Source organism: Drosophila rhopaloa, unplaced genomic scaffold, assembly GCF_018152115.1.
Source record: "Drosophila rhopaloa isolate 14029-0021.01 unplaced genomic scaffold, ASM1815211v1 contig_12, whole genome shotgun sequence".
In the NCBI taxonomy this organism is placed as follows: domain Eukaryota; kingdom Metazoa; phylum Arthropoda; class Insecta; order Diptera; family Drosophilidae; genus Drosophila; species Drosophila rhopaloa.
This window is the reverse complement of record NW_025334995.1, coordinates 62,009-74,854: the sequence shown is the minus strand read 5'-3', so window position 1 is coordinate 74,854 and position 12,846 is coordinate 62,009. Positions and strand designations below refer to the sequence as shown.

At 44.2% G+C, this 12,846-nt stretch overlaps 1 protein-coding gene across 1 annotated transcript; it reads right to left on the bottom strand.

Annotated features, from left to right (window-relative positions):
- Positions 1 to 10,232: 10,232 nt before the first annotated feature.
- LOC108038355 (glucose-6-phosphate 1-dehydrogenase) lies at positions 10,233 to 12,402 on the bottom strand. Its single transcript, XM_017115134.2, is given in 2 exon segments — positions 10,233 to 12,057; positions 12,059 to 12,402. Coding segments are annotated over 2 exon segments (1,611 nt in total). The 5' UTR covers positions 12,179 to 12,402; the 3' UTR covers positions 10,233 to 10,566.
- Positions 12,403 to 12,846: the final 444 nt, after the last annotated feature.

The window sequence follows — 12,846 nt, the reverse complement described above, 5'->3', positions numbered from 1 at the left end:
AAATTTGAATTTATCTTAGTTTTCCGTTAGATTGCGTTATTTCACTTTCATTAATTAATGATAAATGTGACTGCATTCACCCATGGGTAATCGACATTCCTCGGAAAGCATAGTTTTGTATTTAGATGCCAAGCCAGTCCGGTTACGCCCCTTCGGTTACAAAAAGCCCCTGGCACGCATACACCCACAGGGGCGCACTACAACCGCAGCGCGACTTGCACTTTGCCACGACTCAATGGAGTTTGCGGGGCGGCCTCCGGTGGGGGGACTCGGGGAGGGTCTGGATGGTCTGCTCCTGGTCCGTGTTGTTCAGCGCCGGCTGACTTGACTTGCCTTGGCTTCGTGTTGTTGCTGGAAATGCTGGATAATTGGCGTAAATAGCAAAACAGCAAATTGCCATTAACTATTGGAAAAATGTTCGCATCGCTTGCCCTGACTTTGGCTCCGGAGAGGAGACTCGAACACGGAGGGGGCGTGGCACTGCTGCTGATGGCGTTTGTGTTGCGTAGGTGTCGGTGATTACGCGAAATGCAATTAAAAATATTTAAGCTGCATGCACAGCACAGCACAGCACAGCAGCTATAACAACAGCAACACCCGAACATAAATAATGCCGAACCGTTTATTAAAGCGCTCGTGTGACCTTAAATGAGCCAGCATCCTTAAATCTTCCTTTTTGCTGCATTCCGTGTGGCCTGATCCTTGCTGATTTTTAAGGTTTTTTCCATGTGCAACACGAGCAGCTTAACGCGATGCTTATTATGATGTTGCCGCAGCTCGTAAAGTGGGATTTAAATCCTGTCCTTTCGCGCTTTTTTGCACACTCAATGCGATGGCTATTAATTAACAAGGGATAGCGATTGTTTGCTTTTTTACACATGCCAAGCACGCAGATTAATAAAGTGATACAGAATACTGAACAAGGCAGAGCGAGAGAGATGCTTGTGTGTGAACGGGAGGAAAAAATAATACGGAAGGAGCTCGGTGAAAACTGGACTGGGTTGATGAAAGTTCTCCCATAAAGATTTTCCCCTGTGTATTTAGTTTGTTTAAATTTGCTAAAGTTTGGATTTTGAGTATTATTAACTGATCTTTACTGTTTTAATGCTTTTTTCTGTCCATACAGTTGAGTGTAGTCTAATTCGTTACCTCTTTTGCTGTAATTATGTCGCATGGTACAAATAAAAGCAGACCAAAAGCTAGGAAAACAAGTTTAATTCGAAAAAAAATATTTTGATCAATTTTTGCAAGGATCTCTTGATTTTGGTACCTTTATTAGGTGACACATTATTATTCAACACACTGTTATTAATTGAAGATAATAAAACTTTGTAAGATCCCATCGACAACACAACGTTGCCTTATTGCCAGCAAAGATGCATATATTTTAATCAGTGGCACTGATTACAAAGTCTAATTTAGGACAAAACCGGTGAAAATTAAATCCCTTATACAAACATCCTTCCAGCACCGCAGACTTGGCATAGTTTAACATAATTTGATTTGCATTATTCCAGCATGCTAAACAAACTGGCAGAAGAGCGAGTTGGAGAGGTAAAAACATTGCATAATTTGCGGCGTCGCCTCCCAGACCGTAAGCGCATTTCAAGCCGGAGGACTCCTCCCCCAGGACATGAGCCGCAGAGCTCGCGGAAGAGAGTCTGGATTTGACTCGGGCTATGGCTCAGGCTCACGCTCAGGCTCAGGTTCGGGCTCTTGATGGTTATTATGTTAATTTACATGTCTGATGGCCGTAGAGCTGCGCACGACTGCGCGCCTCCCACCCCTCCCTCCCCACCCACGCACCTCATGTGGGGCCGTGGCAGGTGCGACTAATGCATAAATTCTCTATAAACATATAGATTGTGCGGAGGAAACAAGCACACATAAGCCAGTCCCGCACAAAGTATGCAAAGTTATGTGCAGGCCTATGCGCTACATCAGAGCTTTGACTCGGGCCATAGCCCCGCTTTACCCTTCCCCCGCTGCGAATCGCATGAGCAGCCGCGCGTGCTTTATATGCCAAACCAAAATGAGTTTCTCGCATGCCTGCCTAACGCTCTCTGATGGAAAGCCGCGCTGGAGTCGTGACCAGATCCTCCGATCGTGAGTGGCTCGTGAGTGGCACGTGAGGAGCCTGGACTTCCAAACCCTGGGTGTCGCGAAAAAAAAATGGTCTAAAAACATTTTGATTAGTATGGTTATAAGCCAGTCTTTAGTTTCGAATAAAACCATCTACAAATATTCAAATATTTTAAAAGTGTTTATTTTTATCCAGCTATACATGTAACAGATTTAGGTCCTTTATTAATATTTTGAACTATTATTCAAACACTGGACTTTAAATACAGGCTTCATTTTTAAAATCAAGCATCAGTTTAACTCTGGTACTTTTAAGTTATAGCCAAATAAACAATCCGCATTACAATTTCTTTTGTTGTTCCGACACCCAAAATCAAAATGACGTAAAAAATTGTCACAATGGCCTAAAAGGTTTTAATTTTCTTAAAGTTAATTATCCAAATTTTGACCATTTTTTAGGTAATTTTGATTTTTGGGAGCTTGAATTCACGCACTCACCTCGAATTAAGCCACAAATGCAGCTGCAAAGACATCGTTCCCAGGAAAAGGCTAACCTTCGGGGGCAAGTGGAGATGATGAGGTTGGGGGCACCCCATAATTGAGCGAAAATAGTTTGCATAAAAATGCAAATTGTCACATATCCTGCACTTTTCCATTTAGCTCCGAACATTTCCAGCCACCTCCTCCTGCCAGCGGCAGTGGCAGCAAATTGTTAGGGGCCTTATCCTGCCAGCAAATCTAGCTGCTAGCAAATGAATGAGCGGCCCGGGAAATGTTGGCCAATTTGTGTTAGCTGCCTATTTGAATGCGGGACAAACGTTAGCGATTGTTTCTGTAGCTGCTGATGCGGCTTGCAGGCAAATATTGCATTAATTGAAATGCAGCCAAGCGTTGATGGGAGCCTTTGTGGCCGCGAATGTGAAAGACCAACTACGGGGGCCCACAGTGAAAAAGATCGGAAAACGGGAAATACACTCAGGCCCGAAAGAATACTTATTTTCTATATGTCAAAAGTAAATTAAGAGTTCACTGATAATCTCGAGAGACAGACCAGAATAATTCCTACGAACACGACATAAATTTCGTATGTCTGCATATTTTACTCGTGCTCTCTGGGACAATCAAATAATACAAAGGAAAAGATAAAATTGAGTTAAGAAAATATTTTCGCATATTAAACAAGTGTCAAAGCAGCCAAGAGTGCCAAGTAAAGTTTGCCTGAGACACGGATTTAATGAGATAAATTTTTGATTTAAGCGTTTTTGCAGGACAGGAGGGCGCCAAAGGGGGAGGAAGCCACCGCACGCAGGAAAACTATTTTCCTTTTTATGAGATTTTATCTTATTTAATTTAAACATACTTTTTGTCCTCCTCCACTCGCTCCGCCCTTGCGCTCCACCACCCCTTGCCCTAAGGCTGTCAACGGCAGCTTTGTCCTTTGCCGTTGCGCGCTGCAAACAATTTAAAGACAAAAGTTGGCCCTAGTATGAAAAGTTTTCTAGTTACTTGTTAGTTAAATAATAATGCGTAAAAGGAATTCCGAATGCAGCAGCACTGGCGGCGGCAAATGCAATTAAATGGATACCGCACCTGCACTCGAATTAGCCGGCATCAAAGAAAAGGAGAACAGGAGTGCAGCGCCGGCAGCGTTTTTGTTTAGGGCATCTGCACCAAAGCAACAAAGTAGGAGCGACCGCAAATCGGGAAAACTTTCCTCGGACAACAATAAACCAAATTGGCAAGCTTAAATGGGAACCGCTTTCTGGGCTCAGACAGTTCCAAATGTGAAGCCATTTCCGCCCAGTCTCCGTCGAAAGTCACATGGCGCCAGCCCAACAAAGCCACCAAATGACCTTCGACCCTGCTGTAATACGCATGCAGTGTCTTTGGGTTTTGAGCTGGACCGTCTGGCGTTCGGTGGCTTTTCCATTCGACTTTTGGCCCGGGGCCATAGACGAACATGCTGGGGATTTTTATATGTTCTTCCTTGTACCCAGAATTTACGACTTAGACATGTTAATATGTGCGGATCATATATGGCGCATTAAGTTGTGATTTATGTAAACTTATTTAAGCTCAACAATCAGATAAATCTCGAAACTTTATGCGTAGATTAAGTTAACTTTTGTGGGTGTGGAGAGATGAAAAAGCTTTTGTAATGTATTAATAATTTCGTTAGTTTGCAATGAAATGATTGGGCTTAGTCAGAGCTTATGTGAAATACTTTCCCCATTAACTTCAATGAAATTTCGGTGTTAAGCTGCGGTGAAATGCCTCTTAAAAGGACTTCCGATAGTTTAAGTTTAATACTCCCTTTAAGCTTAAAATTACTGGGCCAAACCCATTATTTTATTATGCAGGGCATGATCAACAAATTATCCGGGGTATTAACTCAGAGTTAGCCAAGTATTTCCTGGCATGCGAACTTAGCTCGCCTTCCAGCTTTCACCATCAGCAACACAAAAAATGCACACCATATACCACTAATTAAGTAGAATGGCGAAAAGGGAAACCAAATTGATGTGGTCATCATCAACTTTTATGGTGCTTTGCTTTAGCAAAAATCCTTAAAAAAGGCAAGCAATTTGATGAGAACCTATTCATATGCAGGAAATATATGGCACATACTATATGCTGGCGGCCCTTTTATGAGTTGAGATTTGGTGAAGAGGACAGAGGTCGTTGATACGCCAACAAACTGTCAAACGCAAATGTGCTGAAGAGGGAGAGGGTACGTGGCACATGACAATGACGACCCTTGGCCCAGGACATGCCACGGAAGTTCCTTTCAGACACACACACACACTTTATACACACACCCACAGGGCGACCTTCGGGCGTTTGGTCAACTTCCGCCTCAAGGCAGCCGGAAGTGTGCCAAACAGTCGCCGTTGAATGCTGTCAACCAGCGAAAGGGGAAAGGAGGATATTTCCCCCGCTGTGTCACCTGATCAAAGTTATTTCACTGACAGTGCCCGACAAACACAGGCACAGTAGGGTGTGTCGGGCTCGAATCCGAGACTTCCTTAAGGGAATGAATTCCTCGGAATATAGTAGAAAATATTTCCATAGAATTTATAGTCTTAAAAAATAGGCTTAACCCGCTGGATGTTCGTATATTAACCAAAGCCGTTGGCAGTGAAAAAAAATTGAGAAAAATTGGAATTTTACACTAAAAGTCATCCAATACTGCTGATTAAGAATATGTGCTTTATAGGGTGAGAAAATGTTTCATTTTTTTCCCAACGTCCATAATAAATACGCAGTTCTTTAAATTCTAGACAGTGCTGTAAAGTTATCTTTTGGACTTAAAAATTCCCTCTTCCAGGTGTTTCGCAAAGATTTGATTAAGTCAATTATCAGCTTAGCTTTGGGGCGCCTCCTCAGCCTCCTCCTTCATCCTGCTATATGGCCGCTTGGATCGCAAATTCTGCTTAAGCTGCAGCCTCTGCCACTTTAGCCCCCGACAAAACGAAAATTTGCAGTTAGCTTCCCATAACTCACACGGTTTAGGTTATTAGCGTAATGCAGCCCAGACGACTGTCGCACAAGGAGTCGAGATGGCGGGTGGAAATGAGGCAGGGTCCCAGAGATTGCCATGTGCATAAACCGCAACGTATGCGAGGGAGGGTGGGAGGGAGGTAGCGAGGGGCACATAACCCTGACAAATGGGACTCGGTTCCTGGACAGGTTCAGCAGCCAAGTGTCTGGGTCTGCATCTGAAATTTATAATGCAGCCATAACTAAAGTCGGGCGAGTCTCACCTCGCACCCCTTAGATTGGCCCACCGAAACTGCCATTATGGAAATGCTCAGCGAACTGTGGTGAGAAGAACTATTTTCAAATTATATTACGCCCTCGCGCTGAGCCATCAGAGCTGAAATAAACTTTGGACTGAATTACCTCGCACATCGGCAATATCTCAACTCAGTCAATAAAAATAGAAGGAGCAGCTGTGGAGGAACCAAGCAAAGCACTTCATAGCTTGTTTATGAAAACCAAAAGCACATAACAAATAAATATCTTCAACGTGCAACATAAAAACGTATTTACGATCCGGAAATAAATGGCAAATTGTCGCATAATATTTGTTTGAGCAAAACAGATAATCAAATAGGGCTGAGCCTCACTTAACCAAGGGGCCGGGATCAAATGGAGATGACTGGACACTCAGAATTCGCTTGGTGTCAATTCTAATAAGTTAGAACCGATTTCAGGGGTGGAAAAGGATTTGGATTTGGATTCAGAGCGTGGCAGATGACGTTAATGTGCGATAAAAATTCGTCATAAAATGCAAGATGAAGGAAAAGGCACAGTGAAGTAAATGACAAAATGTGTTTGCCTTGCTGAATATTTAACTGGTTGCCATGAGCTTCGGGTCTATTTGACATTATTATTCTATAAGTCCTTTACAAACTTGACTAAAATGTTACCAGAAACAAATTTCAAAATAGAAAAAAGTGAATCAGCATATTTGTACGTTAAAACACACTCATTTAAAATAATTCAAGGCATTGTTGATTTTCAAAGATCCTGAAGGACACGTTTTAAAATTTTTCCTAGATAACATTAGATTATTAAATTAACAAAGCATCCCGAAAAACATTTTGCATATAAATATTTATGAATGAGGAGCTGGTCGTAAAGCGAAGACAATTTGCATATGTATGCATTGAAGGGGAAGTATTTCAGGACTTTTCAGGGGGCTGCGGAGTAAAAGCAGCTGACTGAGTGAACTGGAAGCGGGTGGAAAAGTCAAGCACCTAGCTCATATTACGACATCCTACGCATCAAATGACACGTTTTAACACCAGTGCAAATGCAGGAACAACGCACACAGAGTGACACACCATGACCAGAAGCTGCAAACGTGCATCCCGCCATTGTGTGATGCAGTTAGGAAAAATATATAGGAAATATATATATTACATCCAAATTAATTCTGAAAGAGTTTATCAAGTAGGCATTTCTGGTATTCATAAGTATCCCTTTTATCGTTGGGGCCAAAATAATAGGAAAATCATTGAAAGAGGAGGGGGAACATATGAAAATCCGTTTATGCTTAAGTTCATCAACCGATGCAAGAATTAAAAAAAATAGTAATCATTTTTTTTAGGGCTTTTGATATAAAAGTGCGATTTTTTTCTGTGTATTTCCTGCTGCATATGCAGCTTCTTCTAGCGCCATTTCCGAGACGCTGATGAGCGAGGAAAGAGGAGCCGAGATGCCGCCGCGAGTGCACATGGACTATAAACCGCATTTTTACGTGCCATGGGAACGGAGGACGCCGGGGTCTAAAAGCGTAGCTAACCGTTAAACTCTTTAAGCTGATGCCTTGGAACAGGCAAAGGCCAACAGAGAGTTTCCAAGACAGCAACTGCCAATGCAAGTGCCCAAAACAAACAAGCAATTACTTCGCAATATCTGTGAAATTAAGAAACCGCTTTACAGCTCCTTTCCAAACGAAATTCCTTTTTCGTGTATTTCGGGTTCAAGCATTAAGGTTGAGTGAAGTTAGAAGTAGAAACTGAAACGCTATCAGAGTTAAACGGATGAAGCTCTGAAAGCAGGTATCAGCAGTCAAGTGTAGCAGCAAATCGCCTGCTGCTAAAACATAGGGAGCTCACAGAAGCAAATATGGATTAAATTAAAAAATATAATAATTAGGAGCTTAAACAGGAATCACCATTCTGAAAAAAATATCCCACTAGAGCCGAAATCCGACTTATAATCTATCTTGTATTTTCACTCCCTGCACCTTACAATTGGACCCATTATTTCACACCCTTCCAATTCGATTTAAACTAAAATTTAACTTTTCCCGTTTCCATTTCCATTTCATGTTACAGCAACATATTTCTGGCTTCCTCATCACACATCCCTCGGAGGGACAGGCGTTGAAAATCTGCCCAATTCGTTTGCTTTGATTACGAGCTTGTTGCACAACCAAAAACACCTCCGAAGCCACAAGCCCCAACTACTGGGCTGGTCAACATTTAGCTAACTATTTTTTCACACTCACCAGCTCCAAACATCACTGCCCCACTCCACTCCTCGTCTTGTTGCTCCTTTTTTGCCAGTCACTTTTAAATTAAGCAATTTGAAATGTTGACCAGGGAATCTTTCCTTTCCTTTGCTTCCATTCCAGACCGCAAAATGTTGGGCCACAACTTGTGCAGAGTGTCACGGGTTGTAATCGCTCGTTGTAGGTGGCTGTAACTTGGTCAGGAACAGGACCAGCGGAGAACCAGTTGCAATAGCAGTAAAGATAGCGGCAACATACGGAGGACCCCGCGGGGGGAACGAACCGTGTCGAAGGATGAGTCGATGGCCAACTAACTACAATTTTTTGATTGCCAGTGTTTTGTAAGCGCGCTGGCCATTTGCGTTACTACCTCACCACGTCCATTGCCCACCCTCTGAATATCCCCTCTAAAGGCGAGCTTTGGTCAGCTCAGCACTGGCCCAGCCATTTTAATTTCACTTTACGGTTTCCAAACACGAAATCCTTTTTGCCACTAGGTGTGCAGCCAGGACTCGTTTTTTATCGTCCTGCACTGCTCCCTCCAAGACTCCGTGAGAAGGTGTGTTTGTTTGGGTCCCCTGTTTGTGGGGTATTAAAAAGTGAAATGGTGGAATCCGAAACCCCAAGCCGACAGAGAAGGATGCCAGTCATATGTGTGTACAGGAGGCGACGGAGAGGAGAAGCATGTGGCAGATACCAACTTTGAACTGGCATTGGGAGGCATGTCAGAGATTCCCCTAGATTGGTCTCGCCCCGAGTTTTGGCCAGGGTCGATTAGGTACGGTTTGGGTTACGCCACGATGATCTAAGCATATCTAATCTGGTTGAGATTGCACCTGCGGTGCTTCAGGAATCTTTTTTATCCTTCGAAATACGTACTGAATTATTTAATCGGTTAACGACTCACTTCCCCATGTATACCCCATTATGTTTATAGGAAATTAAATAGGCAATCACAAACAGCCAACCGGAACGGCAAAAGTCCCCTATGAAAGAAATGCCAACGGCATGAGGAAGGCAAATAAAATAAATAACCTCCAAAGGCAATCTCAATTGAAAGCGACAATATTGTTTTTAATGATTTTCATGGCCCAGACGCAGTGCCGGAATCTTTCCGGCAGAGAAAAATCTTTTTATTTGGCTTTTTGGCTGCCGAAGGGAGCGGAGCCAGCAAAAACGAGGAAAACAAGCGGAGATAAAGGAAAATAACACAAAGCATATGCGTGGGCGCACCAGTTACGGAGCAACAAAGGCCATGGAAAATCAACAAGGAAGAGGGAAATATAAGATTGACTTAAAACATCTCCCCCGATGGCGTGGAATGGAAATCTTTTGAAAACGTATGCCAAAGATAACAATGCCGTTTAGCCACTTAGTGCATTACCTTATTAGACTCTGTCCCTCGTGGGAGTATCAAATATGGAATGAGCTGCAAATACATTTCCGCAACGCATTTACATTCGAATATTTGCTGAATCAGCGCGGAATCATCATCATCAGCCAATGACCACAATAAAGTTTACGGGGTAAACAAGAAGTCAAAGTCTGGTGATTGAGCAGTTCAAAGTTTCTTAGCCAAAGTTGCGCTCAAGAAATCAAAGTAACTTTCCTCACTATTGCGAACTCTCCTTCCCCTCGAGGGGTAAAAAGTATATGTGTACTTTTTTCATCAACTGCTGTATAGTTATTGGAAACTTTTCCTAAAACGGGGAACTTGCTGGTTTAACAGCAACTGACCAACTGCCTGGGACGAGAACCACCGAAGAACCAAAAATGTCGAAATTAAAACGAGTTAGTATATTACATTCAGTTGTTGTTTAAAAAGGAGAAACACATTTTTGTACACCATAATTTTTATGACGTATTAATGATTTCAAACGATTCAAAGTAAACTTTAAACAACATTTTTCTCAAATTATTCATTGCAAGTTTGACCTCAAATACTCTGATAACACATTTTTTGAGGTGTCGTTTAACTGAATTTCATTCTCAGTTTGATTGGTTTTAACAAAAAATTGTATTTAGTCAACCATATAACAGCAAAGATTCTTAGAAAGTTGTGAAAAAGTTAAATTAATTGGAGAAACATTCTTAAAAAAGTTTATTTAGAAGAAATACAACTTACTTATCCAACTAATGAACATATCTAAATTAAATTTATTACGCTTGACAAAATGTTGTATGCACAATTATTAGTAGACATAATTTTCCTAGGGAATTTATAAGTTTGCTTAGCTCCAAGGTTCAAGGGACAATGGCCAGGGCGTGCGTGTTGCTCACGCCCCCGCGGCAACATCCTCTCCAGCAACATCGGCAACAACTGCAGTACGGAAAGTGTTTATAAGTTCGGCTGGGATAGTGGGGCAGCCAAGGTGAAGAGAGGGCCAGCTGGTTCTGCCCAGCATTCTGCACTTGTTTAATTAAAAAACTTTCGTTGCTGATTTTATTAGCCCTCTGCCTTAAGACTTCGAGCTTAGCTTCGAGTTCCTTACGGATCGGGGCTGCCTGACCGGCTTGAATGCGGTGTGGGGTCCGATGAGCTGCTTGCTCTTCTTGACCGTGTACTCCAGTGCCTCCTCGCTCTGGTGCCACTCGTCCGAGGCGAAGAAGACAAAGCCGGCACGCTCCGCCTGGCGGTAGGCCTGCAGGGGTCCCCGGGACCCGAAGTCGTAGTGTAGCGGGCGGGGGCGGTCCGTCTCGATTGAGCTGAGGATCGGGGAGAATATCCGCCAGATTTCGCACTGCTCGTCGGTGCGCATGAAGAGCGTCTGGTCGCCTTGGAAGACGTTGAGCAGGAAGCCGGGGTAGCCCTCGATGCCCTTCGGTCCCCGATCGTCCACCCGCAGGCTGATCTCGCTCTCCCGGAGGCAGAGGTCCTCGCCGTGCCGCTTCAGGCGCATGCGCATGAAGACCTCCTCTGTGGGGAAGGATCGCAGGACCAACTCGTTGCGCACGTCCGCGCTTTCGCTGTGGAAGACGTCGCAGTCCCCGGGCTTGTACTGGATCCGCACCTCCGACTTGCTGTCGTTCATGGCCTTCCCGGCCCGCAGGATGAAGGGCACTCCGGACCAGCGGCGGTTGTTGATGTGGAGCACCACCAGGGCGAAGGTGGGCGTGAAGGAGTCCTTCGGTACGTAGCTGTGCTCCGTGTACCCGCACTTAGCCGGGTCAGCTTCGCGCCCGTTGTTGCGGTACTGGGCAAGGACCACGTCGCCCATGTTGGGGGTCAGCACCTGGCGCAGAATCTTCAGCCGCTCGACTCGCAGGTCGTCGGCGGAGTTCGCGTACGGCTGGTCCATTGTCAGCATGGCCAGTACCTGGATCATGTGGTTGGTCATCAGGTCGCGAATGATGCCGAATTGGTTGAAGTAGTCCGCCCGACCCGCCTGCACCGGGAGCTCGCACTTCACCGAGATCATCACCGCCGCCACGTGGCGGTTGTTCAGGGTCTCGCCCCACAGGTGGTTCGAGTAGCGCAGCGCGAAGAAGTTCTGCATCACCTGCCGACTGAGCAGATGGTCCATCAGGTAGATCTGCGACTCCCGGAAGCTGTTGCACAGCGAAGTCTGGTAGGTCCGGAAGGAAACGTCGTCCCGCGCAAAGGGCTTCTCCACAATGATCCTGGTCCAGCCCGAGGGGGAGGTGCACTTCCGGCTGGCGTTGAGGGTCACCTGGTCGAAGACGACCGGCGGCAGGGCCAGGTAGAAGATGCGGTTCGCATGCACCTGGCTGTGCTTCTCCTCCTGGCGAACCATGGCCTCGCTGAGGGCCACATAGTGCTCCGGCCTGTCGTACTCGCCCTGCACGCAGTGCACGTTCGTCCAGAAGCGGTTGTACTTCTTCGGGTCCCGATTCTTGTCCAGGTCCATGTAAGGTAGCACCTGCAGCCGCAGGGTCTTCGTCTGCAGCTGGGTCCTGCAGAAGGTGAATATCTTGACGCCCTGCGGGAAACCTGTTTTCGCGGTAAAGGGACCAGAGCGCCGGGAAAACTTTCTGCTTGGCTAGGCTACCGGAGGCTCCGAATACCACGAAGGAGTATGCCATCTCGTTGTGGGGGTCGATTGGAAGCATTTTGCTAATTTTAATTAAAGATTAATTTTGAGGAAACAAATAAGGAAGGAAAAGCTCGAAATTAGGCCGGAAACATTTGTTTTTAAATTAAGTTATTCAATGAGAGCTATTGCCAGGAAATACAGACTGCTGATAAAGATAAACCAATCCCAATTTACACAAGGTCCTGTACATGTAAGCTATCAGCCAAATAAATATTTGGACAATCAATCTAGATAGGACAGTGCAGAGGATAGATAAATACATTTTCTTGGTTATAAGCAACTTTTTACAATATTGTTCAAGTGTCAAATTTTGTAATAATTATCTAACAATATAATCTAAAACAGATATGAAACGGATAATTATTAAATCTTATTAAATCAGTTCCAGAACTAAGACAACAATTAACAATTACAAAGTAAAACCATAAGAAAGAACACTACGAAGCTTCGAAAATTGGTATTATAGAATGGATTATGAATACCTTTTTATACCCTTGCAATTGTACAATACCAATTGGTCAGAAGTCAGAAGACATTTCCGACCTTATAACGTATATACATTCTTGATCAGCATGTCTAGACGAGTGATATAGACATGTCCGTCTGTTTCTATACCGTTTAGCGAGTTCAGTTTAAAAGCTAGTGATTTAAAACATTCGCAATCGTGTTTTTTATGTGTACGCA